We start from the raw sequence: 19,758 nt of genomic DNA, 5'->3' as shown, positions 1-19,758 counted from the left end.
CAAAAAAAGTCACATAAGACAATTAAGAAATAACAATTCAATGGTGAACTAAATTTGAATATTTTGAACATTAAAAATATAGAGTATAGTCAGGTGCTGTGACTCATGCCTGTAATCCTAAATTCTAAGGAGGATGTCATGTGAGGGCTGAAGTTCAAAGCTAGCCAGGCAGAAGTCTGTGAAACTCTACTCTCCAATTAACCACCAAAAACTCAGAAGCAGAGCTGTGGCTCCGATGGTAGAATGGTAGCCTTGAGCAAAAAAGCACCCAGGTCCTGAGTAGAAGCCCTAGGACCAGCACCAAAACCAACACACACATACACACATGCATACACACACGCATACACACACACACACACACACACACACACACGCATACACACACACACACACACACACACACACAGTCTGAATACTTAGAAATTTTTATTTATAATATTATGTTGCAAGTGATACTTTTTGCTTTCCGTTCTGTTAAACTTTAATATGGAGCCGGGCGCTGGTGGCTCACGCCTGTAATCCTAGCTATTCAGGAGACTGAAATCTGAGGATCGCGGTTCAAAGCCAGCCCGGGCAGGAGAGACCGTGAGACTCCTATCTCCAATAAACCACCAAAAAACCAGAAGTGGCGCTGTAGCTCAAGTGGTAGAGCGCTCGCCTTGAACTGAAGAGCTGAGGGACAGCGCCCAGGCCCAGAGTTCACGCCCCACGACCAAAAAAAAAAAAAAACTTCAATATGGAGAAGTATAACTTGTCAGGTCTTCTCTAAGGAAAATGATAAAGATCCTTCTTCTATACCAAAAGCAACCTGATAGCAAAAGTGTTGAACCCTATCAGGTTGCCCCTTCTATCATTCACTCTACTTCCCAGCACCTAGAAAAGCTTAGACCAAGGGAAGAGCTGCATTTTCTCCTGCAACTAATGATGCACTACTATCTCAGGACCTAGGCACACTCTATATCAAGTCCCTCTCAATCTCAGATGAACCTTTCTTCCACAATGGAATACAAGGCTGAAGATCCACTTGTTCCAACTTCCTTAGAAAAATACCCAAGCACAGAGCTTTTTCTTACAATCATGCAGCAGTTTACATGCTAGATCACTGCAGCTATGTAGAGATTTGTGTCAATATATGCAATGGGATGGATATTCTGTATTCTCCACACTTCCAGGGAATGGGGCACATAATCCATAAGTCAGAAAACAGCAGATAAATACATGGATGGGTGGACAATGGGCACTGAAGTATTTTAAACATGTTATAACAAAATTCATCAGCTTTTCCCCAATCCTAAACCTCCTCTGTTGCTCTTTACCTCACGTTAATGGATTCTTCTTCCCCAAAGAGAAACAGGCTAATTGTAAAGGTCATTGTGAGCTCTTCTATCCTGTCTATTTGCTCAAGATGGTCCAGACTGTCTCTCATATCTGTCTCATAATGTGTACTACCACTGTGATCTATACCAGGTCTCTTCTGGGTCTTTGCCCACCTCTCCCCTTTTAACAGTGCTCCTCCACGGTTTGCTTGCAGTATTCCTCTCTCTCCATTCTTGTGTTTCTATTACTGCACTGACCACAGGCTGCCCTATGTATCAGCTACATATATCTATGAATGAGATGCTTTCTAGGTACCTCAACTCCCAGAGCCTTAAACAGCGCAGATGCCAGCAAATGTTAAAATTAATCAGGAGGAATGGTGTCCCATGATGAAATCTGGAACTTCATGTATCATAGAAAGAATATCATAAAGGCATGTCATAAATGTCATAGGTGTATCTATCCAACTTGGAGTAAGTGGGACTTTCTAGGTCCAATTGCAACTGAGTCACTATAATCCTGTTTCTACAGCCAAGTTATCACCATCAAGCTACTTGCAACAAAGTTTTAAAAGATAACTTATACTTTTTTTTTGTCTTTTTTTTTTGTCGGTCGTGGGGCTTGAACTCTGGGCCTCAGAGCTGTCCCTCAGCTCTTCAGCTCAAGGCTAGCACTCTACCACTTGAGCTACAGAGCCACTTCCAGTTTTCTGGTGGTTTTTATCAGAAATAAGAGTTTCACAGACTTTCCTGCCTGGGCTGGCTTTGAACTGTGATCCTTAGATCTCAGCCTCCTGAGAAGCTAGGATTACAGGCTTGAGCCACTGGGCACCCGGTTACTTACACTTTTATAAGAGATTGAATCAACTAACAAGTAAGTCAGGAGTAATACCATTACATGCCTTCTGTTTTATTAAAAAGATTCATTAATAGATCGCTTCAAGCCATATACCAGTGGCTCATGCCTGTTATCCTAGCTACTCAGGAGGCAGAGATCTAATAACTGGAGTTTGAAGCCAGTCTGAGCAAGAAAGCCCATAAGACTCTTATCTCCAATTAACCATCAAAAAGCTGGAAGTAGAGTTGTGGCTCACGTGGTAGAACACTAGCCTTGTGCAGAGAAAAAAGGAAAAGCTCAGGGTCAGTACCCAGGCCCTGAGTTCAAGGACACGGACACACACACACATAAGCTCAGGGTCAGTACCCAGGCCCTGAGTTCAAGGACACGGACACGGACACGGACATGGACACGGACACACACACACACACACACACACACACACACACACGTTACTATTTTTGCTTTTATGAATCAGCCTTTAGTTCTAAGTCTTTATTCACATTCACTAGCATTTACAAGTTAAATACCAACTCAGCCCAATCTTTAAATTATACATTGGTGCTATTTTTAAAATGTATTGTTTGTTACTAAAGAACATTACTGTTTAAATGGGAAAAAATTACAAGTACAATTTCAGGGCTGGAGATTTCAGGCTCAGTAGTTGCCTCATGTGTATGAGGCCCAGGGTTCAATCCTTAATTTGGAGGGGGAAGGGGAGGAGGAAACAAGAACAGTTACTACTTCTCACTGAATAATCAGAAACTATCAAATGAGATTTGTATCCTTACATATAAGACAATTACAAACATCAAAAATAAGAATTTTTACATACTTGCATGTTATCAGATAGAAAGCTGATAATTCAGCTAAGGAAATAAAAAGTCAAAGCCAAAAATCTTGACAAACTAAAAGGTTATTTTATGTTCTGGAAGACTCAAACATTTATTTAAAAGACCACAAGAAATGAAATGTCTTTGAAGTTAATAAATGCTTAGTAATGCTTGGTTGATTCACAAATACAAAGACGTTCTATTTAAACATTATATAATTTTTAACAGTATTATTTGCTGACTAGTGTTATGAGCTGGGATATGTCTCTAGATTGGAATAGGAAAAGGATCCACTGGAGATCACGTGTTGGTGCTCAGGTGTCTGCATATACCCTCCCACCCCCTATTTCACTCTCTATTAAACCAGCAATTTCTCAACCTTAGCTTTTATACTATCTTCATCACTGGCCGCCAGAACCCATGATTTTCTAAAAGAAAAGCTTATTCATTTCTAGAATATGAATTGCATCTAAGCTTGTTTAAATAATTTATCTCCTCCCCAAGATTATAACCTCCTAGATATGAAGAACCTTCAATGCTGGATCCCCAGCACCAAACATTAGTAGAGGCTTGATCTTTGAAAATATGCCAAATCAATCTGTTTACATGGACTTCCTTTGTGATAGAAACTGACATAATAGCTAAATAAAAATACTTTAAAAATGGGCTGGGAAGTTGGCTCAGTGGTAGAGCACTTGCCTTGCATGCCTGACGCCCTGGGTTTGATTCCTCAGCACCACATAAGCAAAAAGCCGGAAGTGGCGCTGTGGCTCAAGTGGTAGAGCGCTAGCCTTGAGCTGAAGAGCTGAGGGACAGCGCCCAGGCCCAGAGTTCAGGCCCCATGACCGGACCCAAAAAAAACTTTAAAAATAAAATCATCTAAATAAAAATCTGTGCTTAAATGAAGGATAAAAGTGAGTCAGAAAGGTACATGCCTGTTATATGCTACTGTTGCCCCTTACCTCCCATAAACCCTCCAAGTCCTTCACATTTTTATCAACCATTTACCTTGACATCTCATTTGCATGTTCTAAATGTATCCCCTAAAAGTAATCAATAACCCAAAGACTTCTCATTGCTTAAAAAGAGTACCTTGTTTTGTATTCTTCAGAACCTCTTTTTTTTTATTTTTTTTTATTTTTTATTTGTGAACATACTGTACAGAGGGGTTACAATTACATGGGCAGGATAATGCGTACATTCAGAACCTCTTTTTTCATATGGCTTGAACTCAGGGCCTGAGAGCTGTCACTGAGCTTTTCTGTTCAACGATAGCTTTCTACCACTTTGAGCCCTAACTCCACTCTGGTTTTCTGATGGTTAACTGGAGATAACAGGTTCATGGACTTTCCTGCCTGAGCTGACTTTGAACCATGATCCTTAGATCTCAACCTCCTTAGTAGCCAGTATGACAGGCATGAGCCACCTGTACCCCACGGAACCACATTCTTAATGACAGTATTTTTATACTGCCAGAAACAGTTAAAAACTAATGTTTCTCAAACATCTTTTGCATTTTCAGTTTTGGGTCTAGAAACAACTGATTTGGGAACATAGGAATTAGGAACATAACCTGGGAAGTTGGGGTACAGAGGACACAAGGACAGAAGTAATGTGTTTTGTTTGGTATGGTTTGGTTTGGTTGGTGGTACTAGGGACTGAACCTTGAGTATGCTCAGCAATTGCACTACAACTTGGGCTGCCCCAAACTAGAAAAAGCTACATTCTGACATGGGACCAAACTGGGTTACAAGGAAATCAGACAGTCACACATCCCCCTTTGTCACTTTGCAATGATGCCACAGTGACTTTCCAAATTTTCATATACAGTGCTCAACAGCCAGACTAACTTAAGAGTCTTTAAAGAGATCCCTGAGATACATACCTCTGTTTCTGTGAGAAGTGTTTTTAGTCTTGTCAAATCTTTTGTTACCATCCCATTCTGCAACAGGAAAAAAAAATAGAAAAACCAATCAATCAGTATACTCTTTACTGTGGCAATTCCTTAGCTCAATTCCTTAACTGTTAGTGAAGTTTATCATTAAAATATAAGGCCTCCTCCCCTCTCTTCTTCACCCCTACTAGCAACAATTCTGGTAACAAAGCTAGATATCCATGAGGAAAGGAAAAAAGATTAACAAGCAAATCATTCAGTGTGCTTTTTTTGGCTAAGTAAAAACATTGTATTTACTTTAGAATTTAAAATAAATTCAATAAGTATCACAACAGGTATCACTGAAGAACATAGTTGTTAAGGGGGGAAAAAAACCTAACTTTTTTACCCTTTTTTTTTCTAGAACTTATATGCTTATAAGTGTAAAATGGCCAACTCAAGCCATTAATGACTCACAAGAGATTCACAAAAAAACCATCAGTCCACTTTCAAGACAGCTGGCTAATGAAGTTATTGAAGGAAAATACTCGCTTTTCTGAAAATCAAAGTTCAAAAATTTTGAAATTTAAAAGCAAATAACTTTTTATTTTAAATTTAATAAGTCAGCAGGTACAACTAAAAATGTTTAATTTACATAAAAAAGCTCTTCAAAGATAAAGTTATCTATAGAAGAGATATATTCTTTACCATCTATATGGAACTAAATAGTTACATAAATTTGGTATGTTCATATTTGTGAATCTGTGAAAACAAGATTCATTACCAAACTAAAAGAACAATGCAGCGGGGCACCAGTGGTTCACACCTGTAATCCTAGCTACTCAGGATGATGGTTTGAAATCAGCCCAGGCAGGAAAGTCTATGAGACTCTCATCTCCAATAAGCTACTCAGAAAAAGCTGGCAATGGCGCTGTGGGCTCAAGAGGTAGAACACTAGCCTTGAACAAAACCTCAGGGTCAGGGCCCAGGCCCAGAGTTCAAGCCCCAGGATCAGAAAAAAAAAAAGTAATGCACTAAACAATAATTCCTTAGAAACAACCAAATTAATACTCTGATAGGCCATTACCCTTACTAACATATTAAGTATTTTCCTAATTTCTATATATTTACCAAAATATTTCTGTGCTGTGAACAATTCAACAAGTTGTAGATTTTCACAGTCCAACCAACTCAATTCACAGAAATCACTAAGGTACAAAGGGTTTACACTGTGCACTAAAAACACATCTGCTTTCTCTGTTTTATATTTTTATTTCTGAAATGTAATCTCTTTTCTTCCAATTTCTACAGATTATCTCTAAAGTCCAAAATATATTCTTTCAATTTTCCCTACAAAAGCAAACAAAACAATGCAATTAGAAAATTTACTCCGAAGTCCAAATCTGATTAGATGGTTTCCACAGAGTATTCATCATACATATTCAGCTATACATACACTATATTCAGAAAATGAAATATTAATTTCAGCAGGATATTTTGTAAAATAAATAGTTAATCCTAAGAACCTAGTGAGGCATGATGGTGCTTTACTATGCTTTCTATTCCAGCACTGGGGAGGCTAGGCAGGAAGCTAGCCTGGGCTATACAATTGGGACTCTGTCTCAAGAAACAAAACAACAACAAAAGAAAGCCACAAGAACCTATAAGGAGGTTATATGTCTTAGGAGTCTTTAAATTAATTAATTAATTAATTTAAAAAGAACAAATATTTTCAAGCACTATTACATTAAGCCTTTAGAAAAAAATCACTTAGGTATCTTATACTTTCAAATTAATTAAAAGTACCTGCAATTTTTATATACCTTAAGACAAACTATAAGAACCCAATAATTAAATATCAGTTTATTCAAAACAAATGAGCACAAGATTTTCACCTTTGATTTCTGATAAGGGAAAATATACACTATTTTTTTCCGCAATATGAATGTCAATTGTGAATCTGCTTTCAGACATTCAACCCCAAGCTCACTAACATACCAATGATTCTCCCGTCAGTGATTTGGCAAGGATGGAGGAAACAGGCTGGAGCTTCCCTTTCAGCTGCATGCAGCACAGCACGGCCCGGAAGGCACTCTCTCCCTTGGCCAGTCCTTCTCCCAGCACTACCATGAAAAAACAGGTATAATTAACCATATAGCTTTCAATCACACGCATCTTGATAATATTACCACAAGCATGGCTTTTTATATGCAAAGAGAGTAACTTCAAGCCAGGCACTGGTGGCTCACACCTGCAATACTAGCTAATCAGGAAGCTGACATCTGAGGATCATGCCTTGAAGCCAGCCCAAACAGAAATATCTGTGATACTCTTTATCTCTAATAAACTACCAAAACTCTGGAATCAGAACAACATTAGCCTTGAGCACAAAGTTCAGTGACGGTGCATAGACCCTGAATTCAAGCACCACAACCGGCCCCTGTCATCGTAGTCATTTAAGAGGTTAAGGAAGATAACCTGAGTCTACAAAAGTTCCAGACCAGCATGAACAACACTAAAAGAGCCTATGCCCCCCCCCAAAAAAAAAACAAACAAAACAAAAACACATTCTCCGGTGAATAATTTTGTTTTACCTAAACAAAGGTTTTCAAAGCTCAAGGTAGATTTTCGAGCCATTTAAAATGAGTAACAGAAACAGTAAATCTAACTATTTTATACTCTTAATCAATTACAAATTAATTGTTATTAAAAATAGCAAATTAAGAATTTAATTGTCAAGCCGGTGCCAATGGCTCATGCCTGTAATCCTAGTTATTCAAGAGCCTGAGATCTGAGGATCATGGTTCAAAACCAGCCCAAGCAGCAAAGTCCATGAGACTCCTATCTCCAGAAAACCAGAAGTGGCGCAATGGCTTGAGATGAAGAGCTGAGAGACAGCACCCAGGCCCAGAGTTCAAGTCCCACGTCCAAGAGAGAAAAAAAAAAAAAAAAAGAATCTAATTGTCAAAGCCATAAAAATTGCTACTCAATAAATTATTTGCTAGTTTTTGTACATGTAACATAATCACAAAAACCTGTATTATTTCTAGCAATATAGAGAATGTGCTCCTTTGTATACCAAGTCATTTGAAATTATTTCTCAGAGCAATTAGTATGGCAATGTATATCCTTCTCTTTAGGAAAAAGAGCCAAGATTCTATTGAATCCAGCCCAAGATCCCATTTTAGTTTATACATACATTAGCCTTCGTTGCAAGAAAATCCTTCACTGAGAGAAAATATTTTGGAAGTTGACCTTTATTTCAAATCATTTCCAAAGTAATGTTCCTTTTAAGTATAATACCATGCTACCTATAAAGATCCATTCATTCCCGCCAGGCGCTGGTGGCTCACGCCTGTAATCCTAGCTATTCAGGAGGCTGAGATCTGAGGATCGCAGTTCAAAGCCAGCCCGGGCAGGAAAGACTGTGAGACTCCTATCTCCAATAAACCACTAGAAAACCGGAAGTGGCGCTGTAGCTCAAGTGGTAGAGCGCTCGCCTTGAGCTGAAGAGCTGAGGGACAGCACCCAGGCCCAGAGTTCAAGCCCCACAACTGACAAAAAAAAAAAAAAAAAAGATCCATTCATTCATGATATATTTATTTGGTTTAAAATGAATATATCCTCCCATTGTTGTATTTAATCACACAAGTGTCTAATCATACAACTACTATTTTATTAAATAAAATCCTACCTAAAAGTTCACCAAAATCTCATGCTTGACTAAACAGCTGTCAGTTATTATTTATGCTCTTCTGCAATGTGTATCCATATTTGCACAATTTTTAATGATTATAACTGACATAAATTATAAGTTTTATATTACTTTTTCTCAGCAAATTCAGTTATTTTCCTTGTTATTAGTGCTTACATTTATCATATTATTAATGCTCCATCAAGTAGGTATATCAATTTAACTATTCCCTTAGCCCAGAATGATTCCACTTACCCACCCCTCTCCATCTCCCCGCCCGCCTCAGTTGTGGGGCCTGGGCACTGTCCCTGAGCTTCTTTTGCTCAAGGCTAGCACTCTACCACTTGATCCACAGTGCCAGTTCCAGCTTTTTTTCTGTTTAAGTGGTACTAAGGAATCGAACCAAGGGCTTAATGCATGCTAGGCAAGCACTTAACCACGAAGCCTCTTTCCCAGCCAGGATTCCAATTTTTAACTTTCAAAAATAACATTATGGCTGAGCGCCGGTGACTCACAATTGTAGTCCTAGCTACTCAGGAGGCTGACATCTGAGGATTGCAGTTCTTAATATACCTTACAAAAACCAGCCCAGGGGGCTGTGAATGTGGCTTAGTGGTAGAGTGCTTGCCTAGCATGCATGAAGCTCAGTACCACATAAACAGAAAAGGCTAGAAGTGGCACTGTGGCTCAAGTGGTAGAATGCCAGCCTTGAGCAAAAGAAACTCAGAAACAGTTCCCAGGCCCTGAGTTCAAGACCCAGGACTGACAAAACAACACAACAACAACAAAAAAAAATCTCCAAACCCAGAAGCTAAAGCAGGAAGACCATGAGTTTGACGCCAGCATGGATAACCTTTTTTGGGTCAGAAAGTTAAAAGTGATAGTTAAAAGTATCTCTATTTGGGCTGAGAAGTTGGCTCAGTAGTAGAGGGTTTGCCTCACATACATGAGGCATTGGGTTTGATTCCACAGCACCACATAAGCAGAAAAGGCCAGAAGTGGCACTGTGGCTCAAGTGGTAGGGCGCTAGCCTTGAGCTGAAGAGCTGAGGGACAGTGCCCAGGCCCAGAGTTCAGCCCCCCCGACCCACCCCTCCAAAAATAAAAAACAAAAAAACAGTATCTCTATTTAAGACAGTTAAGTGTGAGCCAATATACTATCTCCCTATATTCATGTTACAGATAGATCACCCTTCCAATCAGGTGTTACTAGACTATTCCAGTAAATCAGTTACTTCAATAAAAATGTTAAATGTCTACCAGCCCCAAATAAATTCCATTTTCTTCCTCAGATCTTACTATTCCTAAGCTATTGAAATGATCTTAGGCAGGTCATTTTCTCCCCCTGGCTTTCAGTATGGCTATCAGAGAAAAAGAAATATGGGGGACTGGGAAGGTGGCTCAGTGGTAGAGCGCTTGCCTTGCATGCATGAGGCCCTGGGTTCCATTCCTCAGCACCACATAAGCAGAAAAAGCTGGAAGCAGGGCTGAGGCTCAAGTGGTAGAGCGCTAGTCTACAGCTGAAGAGATTAGGGAGAGCACCCAGGCCAAGTTCAGGCCCCACAACCAACCAAAAAAAAAAAAAAAAAAAGAAACATGGCTAAGTTTCTCTAGGGATGAAAGAAGAGGCAAGTACAAGGCTTTGTAGTTACAAGGAAGTCCTACTGAGATCTGAATTACTTGCATTTACTAAGTTTGTTCCTCCCTTGTCACAAAAAGTGACAGCAGTAACTTTATGAGGTTGTAATGAATGAAGATTAACTGTGTGCATTATGTGAAGTATCCATCATCAGTCTTCTATCTAGATCAGTAAACATTCCCTCCATGTTACTTTCCCTTTCTAAAAGTTTTCAAGCAGAATTAAGAATTCTTTAGGAATGAACTATTTTATTTCCTTTCTTAGTAATTGGGATATTAAGAAACTAGTTGTTAAAAGCAAAAAAATGTTCAGAGGAATGAAGAAGTCCACTGATGATTCTGTCATGCTTAAAGACAATATATGCCATACACCTCTGGTTTTGCACAAGCATTTGCTGACTCCCATTCGGCAAAGGTTCTTCCATTACTGGAGTGTTTGAATGTCTCAGTATACATCACAATTTGCTTCTTTTTTCATCTTTTTTTTTTTTAGGCAAGCAGCAGTACCTGCATACTTTCTCTCAAGTGGTTGCTTTAGATGCAATTATTTTTACATCTTGAGTGACCTTATATAAAAAACTATAGCAAAGAGAAATTCAATACTTTTAGGTAAAAAGTTCTTCTGGCAGGGCACTGGTGGCTCATACCTGTAATCCTAGCTACTCAGGAAGTAGAGATCTGAGGATCACAGTTTAAAGCCAGCCCAGGCAAAAAAAATCTGTGACACTCTCATCCCCAATTAACTACTCAGGAAAAGCCAGAAGTGGTGCTGTGTCTCCAGTGGTAAAGTGCTATCCTTAAGCAAAAGAAACTCAGGGACAGCACCCAGGCCCTGAGTTCAAGCCCTAGGACCGGGGGGGCGGGAGGGGGGGTAAAAGTTCTACTAAATATTCACCATCTGTTCTACAGATAGAAGAATTAATATCGAAAATAAAGAACCAAAGAAACTAAATAGCAAAGAACCAGTAATCCAAATGATCATCTGAAAACAAAGAATTCTCAAGAAATGCAAATGTTAACAGACACAAGAAGAGATATTCAACATCCTTAGTCATAAAGGAAATGTAAAGCAAAACCACAATAAAATTTCATTTCACTCCAGTCAAAATGGGAATCATCATAAATAATAAATGTTAGCAAGAATGTGGAAGAAAGGGAACCTTCATATACTGCTGGTAGGAAAGTAAAATAGTGCAATTACTATGGGAATCAGTATGGAGGTCCTTAAAAGACTAAACACAGGGCTGGGAAGGCGGCTCAGTGGTAGAGCGCTTGCCTTGCATGCATGAAGCCCTGGGTTCAATTCCTCAGCACCACATAAGCAAAAAGAAAAAGCCGGAAGTGGTGCTGTGGCTCAAGTGGTAGAGCGCTAGCCTTGAGCTGAAGAGCTGAGGGACAGTGCCCAGGCCCAGGGTTCAGGCCCCACGACCAGACCCCCCCCAAAAAAAAAGACTAAACACAGACCTGACCGATGATGCCACCATACGACTAGGCATACATTTGAAGTATAGTAAATCAAAGTAGTAAAAGTAGTAAATCAAAAACAAAGACAGGTAAATGATTTTGATATATACTCCAACTATATAAAATTTTCAATGAAAGCTTTTTTTTTGGGGGGGGGCTCAGTCGTGGGGCTTGAACTCTGGGCCTAGGTGCTGTCCCTCAGCTCTTCAGCTCAAGGCTAGTGCTCTACTACTTGAGCTACAGCGCGACTTCGTTTTCTGGTGGTTTATTGGAGATAAGAGTCTCATGGAGGAAGTGGTGCTATGGCTCAAGTGGTAGAGCGCTAGCCTTGAGCTGAAGAGCTGAGGGACAGCACCTAGGCCCAGAGTTCAAGCCCCACGACTGACCAAAAAAAAAAAAAAAGAAGAGTCTCATGGACTTTCCCACCCGGACTGGCTTTGAACCACAATCCTCAGATCTCAGCCTCCTGAGTAGCTAGGATTACAGGCGTGAGCCACAGCCCAGCTTTCATTGAGTTTTTTAAAAATGCTTCTATTGAGCTGGTGGCTCATCGGAAAGTCCATGAGACTCTTATCTCCAATAAACCACCAGAAAACTGGAAGTGGCACTGTGGCTCAAGTGGTAGAACATTCTCTATTTGAGCTGAAGAGCTGAGGGACAACGCCCAGGCACAGAGTTCAAGCCCCACAATCAACCCAAGGAAGAAGAAGGAAGGAAGGAAGGGAGGGAGGGAAGGAGAGAGGGAGGGAGGGAGGGAGGAAGGAAGGACTCAATCAAAAAGAAAAAAGAAAGAAAGAAAGAAAAGGAACCAATCAAAGTAGAACAATGAAACCTTGTTGAAATTGTATTAAGAACGGGAAGGAGAGGTCAGGGAAAGGGATGGGGGAGGACTGATTGGAATACATTGTATACTTACGTGGAAATGTTATAGAGAAATCCCCCCTAGCATAGCTAATGTATGCTAAGAAAGAAAAACTCCTGCTATTATATCATGTAACTAAATTAAATTGCAAAACTGCCAATCTAGGTCCTTATTATCTTTAGTATCTTGAAAAAGTTTAAAGAAATAGTGAATTATTGAACTTGTCACAGATGTAATAAACTTGCAAAAAGAAGTTACATTAAAAACATTATCTAATCATGAGCAGCTGTGAAAAAGCTAAAATTCCTTTCAGATAAAGTCTCTTCCTACCAACTATCTGTGAAGCTGCTAGGAGCACACATACTGAACTGGTCCTTTGTGTCAAGGGGGAATGGGGAGGCTGGGGGGCGGGGAGAAGTGGGCACTCTTACATCTCAGCTGCACTATTCATTCCAGTACTTACCCCTTTCATTCTTAATTTGGGAACATTTCTAACACTTGAAACAGATTTTACTTGCAATGCTTTAAACAGAAACTACATAATATTAAAGGAACATTATTTAATTGTTTAAACAAAATTAGTCATGGTTAGTGTTTAATAGTCTTTGGAGATTTACAAGGAAAGAATTAACAATTAAAATGCAATTCCCCTTGCCTGTAAAGAATTATCTGCAGTGAGAAAGGTAAGCCTAAATTTAGATACAATAAATACTGAGTACTATTCTCAACTATTTTTTTCATAATGTAACCACATTGGGTTTTTTAAATCAAATTCTTAATTATTTCCAGCTTGCTAGTGAATAGCTAAAAACAATTTTCCAGGAGCTGGGAAGGTGGCTCAGTGGTAGAGTGCTTGCCTTGCATGCATGAAGCCCTGGGTTCGATTCCTCAGTACCACATAAGCAGAAAAAGCCATAAGTGGTGCTGTGGCTCAAGTGGTAGAGCACTAACCTTGAGCTGAAGAGCTGAGGGACAGTGCCCAGGCCCAGAGTTCAGGCCCAACAACAAAAGGAAAAAAAAAATTTTTCCAAAAATACTCAAAAGAAGTCAGGTGCTGGTAGCTCACACCTCTAGTCCTAGCTACACAGAAGGCTAAGATCTGAAGACTGCAGTTCAAAACCAGCCCAGGCAGGAAAAGTCCATGAGACTCTTGTCTCCAACTAAACACCAGAAAACCAGAAATGGCACTGAGGCTCAAAGTAGTAAAGGGCTAGCCTTGAGCAAAAGAGCTCAGAGACCACACCCAGTCCCTGAGTTCAAGCCCTACAACTGGCCAAAAAACAAACAAAAAAACTTCAAAAAGTATTTTTTAAAATAGTACAACTACTCTGGAAGGTGGTTTGAAAGTTCCTCAAAAAATTAAACAGAACGGGGCGCCAGTGGCTCACGCTTCCTAGCTACTCAGGCGCTGAGATCTGAGGATCGCACCAGAACAGCAAAGTCCTCTGAGATACTCTTATCTCCAATAAGCCACTCAAAACTGGAAGTGGCACTGTGGCTCAAGTGGTAGACCTCTAGCCTTGAGCTGAAGAGCTGAGGGACAACACCCAGGCCCAGAATTTAAGCCCCATGACTGACCAAAAAAAAAAAAAAAAGCCACAGAACTTCTCTGACCCAGGCATGTAACTTGTAACTTGTGAGCAGGAATGAGGGGAAACTAGGAAAAAGCAAAGAAAGGGGTGATATTGAAAAAAAAAAAAAAGCCTTAACTGGCTTATGAAATGGTAGCCTCTTTGTACAACACCTGAATTATTTTAAGGTATTTCTTAATTACCTCAAAAATGAAATCATTATTTATTAATGAAGTGAAATCATTCACTATCTAGATAGTGAACCAACAGTCAGGAACTGAATTAAAAATGAGCATAAATTCCCTTTCTAGGACTGGGAAGGTGGTTCAGTGGTAGGGTGCTTACCTTGCATGCCTGAGGCCCTGGGTTCGATTCCTCAGCACCACATAAGCAAAAAGAAAAAAGCCAGAAGTAGCACTGTGGCTCAAGTGGTAGAGTGCTAGCCTTGAGCTGAAGAGCTGAGGGACAGCGCCCAGGCCCCAAGTTCAGGCCCCATGACCGGACCCAAAAAAAAAAAAAGAATTGAGCAATTTATTGTTCAAGAAACATTGTCCAAGAAACACTGTATTCATTACCTGACTTGTGGAATTGTAATCTCTTTGTACAATGCCCTATATGCAGATGATATGATTCTATATTTAAAGGACACTATAGACTCATCTTCCAAGTTACTAGAGCTGATATGAAACTTTAGTAACATAGCAGGGTATAAAAATCAACCCACTTAAAAAAAAAACAGGAGCTGGGGCTGGGAAGATGGCTCAGTGGTAGAGTGCTTGCCTTGCATGCATGAGGCCCTAGATTCGATTCCTCAGCACCACATAAACAGAAAAAGCCGGAAATGGCACTATGGCTCAAGTGTAGAGTGCTAGCCTTGAGCTGAATAGCTGAGGGGCAGCACCCAGGCCCAGAGTTCAGGCCCCATGACTGACCAAAAAAAAACCAGTAGCTTTCTTGTATGCCAACAATGAAAAAAATCAAGATTGAAATCAGAAAGCAATAGTCTCAAAAAAAAAAGCAAATGCCTAGAAATTAACCAACAATGTGAAGGACCTCTACAATGAAAACTAAAAACTTATAGAAGGAAATCAAAGACATAAGAAAATTTAAAGACCTTCCATGGTCCTAGACTGGCAAAATTAATATTGTTAAAATGGTAATCATGCCCAAAGCAATCTACAAATTCAATGCAATACCCATTAAAATCCCAACAAGATAGGAAAAACTATCCAAAATTTCATATAGAACCATAAAAGCACCAAGTCACAAAAGCAATCCTCAGAAGAAAAAGTTAGTGATGGAGTATAACAATACCAAACTTCAAACTCTACTACAGAGCTATAGTAATTAAAAACAGCTTGGCACTGGAACAAAACCAGGTCTGAAGATCAATGGACCAGATCTATAGCCATCTAATACCCAATAAAATAAACAAAAACATACACTGGAAGAAATAGTGCTAGAAAAACTGGATATCCACATACAGAAAACTGAAAGTAGGCCCTTACCTATTACCGTAGGCCAGAATCAATCTAAAATGGATCAATGACCTCAAAGTGAGACCTGAAACCATGAAACTATTACAGGAAGGAGTAGAAAAATAGTAGGACACTGATACACTGATACAGGAAGGAACTTTCTTTTTTTTTTTTGAGGGGGGGGGGGGGTCTGGTCGTGGGGCCTGAACTCTGGGCCTAGGCGCTGTCCCTCAGCTGGTTCAGCTCAAGGCTACCGCTCTACCACTTGAGCCACAGGGCCACTTCTGGCTTTTTTCTTTTTGCTTATGTGGTGCTGAGGAATCGAACCCAGGGCCTCACGCAAGCAAGGCAAGCGCTCTACCACTGAGCCAACTTCCCAGCCCAGGAAGGAACTTTCTAAATAAAAGATCCAAAAGCACAGCAAATCAAAGAAAGGCTTCATAATTGGAACTGCATCAAACTAAAGTTTCCACCTAGCAAAGGATATAGCCAACAAACTAGACAACCTACAGAATGGGTGATTTATGCCACCTACACAACAGCCAATGGTCTACAAAGAACTTAAAAAAATTAAACCCTCAAAAAAACAAACAACTGATTAATAAATAGGCTAATGAGATATATAAGAGTCTCTCAGAAGACTAAAAATGGCCAATAGACACATGAAGAAATGCTTGACCTCTCTGGTCATAAAGGAAATGCAAATGAAAACAACACTGAGATTCCACCTCACCCAGTTAGAATGGCCATTATCAAGAAAATAAATGATAACAGATGCAGCAAGGATGTGGTGGGAATGTAAACTTGTTCTTTCTGGAAAGCAGTATGGAGTGCCCTCAAAAATTTAAACATAGAACTACCATGACCCAGCAATTCCACTACTGGGCATTTATCCACAAGATGACAAACCAGGAGACAGTCAAGCCACCAGCACAACCATGTTCACTGCAGCACTATTCACCATAGCCAAGTATAGAACCAGTCCAGATGCTCCTCAATGGACAAATAAAGAAAATAGAGTATTATATTGAATCATTTGTAAAGAAATAAAAAGACATAGAAAAAAAACTGCATTAAGTGAAGTGAGTCAGGCCCAGAGAGACAAAGGATGCATGTTTTTCCCTTATATGTGGAGGCTAGAATTAACTAATAAACTTATAAGTATGCAGGTATATACAAATGAATTACCTGAAATATGGTAGATTCAAGAAAGAACTCAAATAGTGAAATTCCTTAGAAAGGCAAAGTCAAAGCTGGGCACTGGTGGCTCATGCCTATAATCCTAGGTACTCAAGAGGCTGAGATCTAAGAATTACAGTTTGAAGCCAGCATAGGCAAGAAAAGCCATGAGATTCTTATCTCCAACAAACTACTCAGAAAAAGCTGGAAATGATGCTATGGCTCAAGTGATAGAGCACTAGCTTTGAATAAAAGCTCAGGACAAAGCCTAGGCGCTGAGTTCAAGCCCCAGGACCAGCACCAAAAAAGAAAAGAAAAAAAAAGAGAGAGAGGAGAGGAAGAGGGAGAAGGAGAGGGGGAAGAGGGGAAAGAAGGGAAGAGAGGAAGAAAGAGAGAGAAAAAAATGAAAGAGAGACAGGGAAGGAGGGAAAGTTCTACAAAATAAGCAGCAGGAAGTAGGTACTCAAAAGGAGTTGAGTGGAGTCAACAGGAAAGAAATAGTCAAATGAAGAGAAGTGGGGAAGAATGCAGTCATGAATTCAATGTATGTCCTACAAAACTGGGAAGAATAAAGGAAGGATGTATGAGAATACTAAAAGAGGTGACACTGATCAATATGTATTTATAAACTACTCTGTCCAATGGCAACTCGTTTGTACAACTACTTAAAGATAATTTAAAAGATTACTTCTCCAAAAGATAAAAATAAAATAAAATGGGGAAAAATAGTAACAACTACTAAGTAAAAAAAAAAAAAAAAATACAACACTTGCCTACCATTGTAGAGATCAAGGCCCTAAGTTCAATCATCAGTAGAGTAAAAGTGAAAATGAAATACTATTCCATAAAGCTTTATAAAGCCCTATTGGAGAACAAAGCTGTGAACTACTGATATACGTGACTTGGATAGATCTCAAGGGTATTATGTGAGTGAAAATAAGCATTTCTAAAGATCCAATACTATATGACATACCACATGACTCCTTATAATACTGGCAAAATGTCAAAATATTAGAGATGAAGAGCAGATTAGTGCCTGCAAAGGGTCCCAAACAGTGGTGAGGGATGGTGGGGATGGTGGTGGCAAGACATAGTCAATGTAGCTCTAAGAGGAGTGTTGGGTGGTAGTACGACCGACTACAAGGGCTAGGGATGGTAGGGATGGTGGTAGGTGTAATTATAAGGCAAATCAAGGCGAAGTAGTTAGGACAACAAGAACTGAGGAAGCAGTTCTGCACCTTGATTGGTTCATGGCAACGTGAATGTACATGTGATAAAATGGCAATGTTTGCACATAATCATTGGACTAACATTAATTCCCTAGTTTTAATCTTATTCTATAGGACATGGAGTGTTTCTGTACTACCTTTGAAATGTCCTTTGACTCTATGACTTAAAAATAAAGATTTAAAACTTTTAATTTCTATTGAAAAAATAAAGCCTTACATAAATAAAATGTTTTAAAAGCACAGTTAATATTCCCTGGAGATAAAGGGCAATGCATTAAGAAGCATAACTAACCTGTATCACTATCTTAAAAGCATGGTAATTAGATAAAACAATGTATGTACTAGGAGTCTTAGGAGCAAACTTATTACCCTACTTCAGTTATGATGAAGTAATTCTGCGCCTCAACATTCGGACCTCTAGAATAAAAGAAAAGCCCTTTCTTGCATTTTCCACCAGGTCTGTCATGTCTACAAGAGGCTAACATATCCACTGGTAGCAGGTAAGAACAAGAAACACAAGGGCTCGTCTCACAACCACAGTCCCATTCTTGATTACTCTGTGCTATTAAACAAGTTACTTCATCTCAAAAAGCCTGTTTCCTTATCTGTAAAACTGATATGCGATTAAACATTTCAGAGGGCCTCACCTCAAATATTCTAAGCACTGTTATCCTGTTCACTGAACATTTTCCACCATCCTTTTATGATAACAGATATGAAGAAACTAGGAACAGAATGAATATACCTGAACTTAATAAAGGCCATAGACAAGACTTCTAACTAAAATCATTCTAAATGGGAAAAACTGAAGTTTTTTCCCCCAAAGTTAAACCCCTTAGTGTACTAAATACACACACTAAAAAAGAAAAAGGAAAAGAAGAATAATGGCACAAAAGTAACAACATGAACTCAGAGGGAGGGGTGAGCATCAGTGGGAAGAGGGAGGGCCAATGAAGAGGTAAATTAGAAAGAGTATAGGCTACACAGTTCATTTGCATGTATGAAAATTCAAAAATGAAACCTGCTGAAATTGTTTTAAGGAACAGTGCAATGAAAAAGTTTTAAGAAGGGATGACACTGACAAAGATATATTGTGTGGATATGTCATAATGAAATCCTCCATGTGCAACTAATGTATGCTAATTTTAAAAAACTATAGCTAGATGCCAGTGGCTGGCACCTGTAATCCTACTCTGGAGGCTGAGATCTGAGGGTTGCAGTTCAAACCCAGTCAAGGCAAAAAAGCCCCTGTGAGACTCTCACCTCCAATTTACCGCTCAAAAACAAAACATGAAGCTGTGGCTCAAAGTGGTAGAGCACTAGCCTTCCTTGAGCACAAGAGCTCAGGACAGCATCCAGGCCCCAGGACCAGCCAGGGAGAAAAAAACAAAACAAAACTATACTATACATAAAAAACAAATGAGAAGTCAGGCACACTAACACAGTAGCTATCCAGAACTTCCCCTGAAAGCATCTCAGTAAAACTAAGCAGAGTAATAATTAACAGAGACCCAGCAAAAGTCTCCCCTTGCTTTTTTTTTGGGGGGGGGTCCAGTCGTGGGGCCTGAACTCTGGGCCTGGACGCTGTCCCTCAGCTCATCAGCTCAAGGCTAGCACTCTACCACTTGAGCCACAGCACCACTTCCAGCTTTTTTTCCTTTTTGCTTATGTGGTGCTGAGGAATCGAACCCAGGGCCTCAGGCATGCAAGGCAAGCGCTCTACCACTGAGCTACCTTCCCAGCCTTCCCCTTGCTTTCTATACATTTTATTTTATAGAGAAATA

General features: G+C 39.6%; 1 protein-coding gene across 3 annotated transcripts in view; it reads right to left on the bottom strand.

The window, feature by feature from the left end:
* The window catches only part of Helz (helicase with zinc finger), a 147,633-nt gene that overhangs the window by 89,242 nt on the left and 38,633 nt on the right, over positions 1 to 19,758 (bottom strand). For all 3 annotated transcript variants that reach the window (XM_013037884.1, XM_013037886.1, XM_013037885.1), the window contains 2 exons: positions 6,859 to 6,983; positions 4,873 to 4,929 (listed from right to left, as the gene is read on the bottom strand). In XM_013037884.1, coding sequence (XP_012893338.1) covers positions 4,873 to 4,929; positions 6,859 to 6,983 — 182 coding nt within the window. The remainder of the gene's footprint in view (positions 1 to 4,872; positions 4,930 to 6,858; positions 6,984 to 19,758) is intronic.

Source organism: Dipodomys ordii, unplaced genomic scaffold, assembly GCF_000151885.1.
Source record: "Dipodomys ordii isolate 6190 unplaced genomic scaffold, Dord_2.0 Scaffold7, whole genome shotgun sequence".
In the NCBI taxonomy this organism is placed as follows: Eukaryota; Metazoa; Chordata; class Mammalia; order Rodentia; family Heteromyidae; genus Dipodomys; species Dipodomys ordii.
The sequence above is the reverse complement of the archived record's forward strand: the minus strand, read 5'-3'. Positions and strand labels throughout refer to the sequence as shown.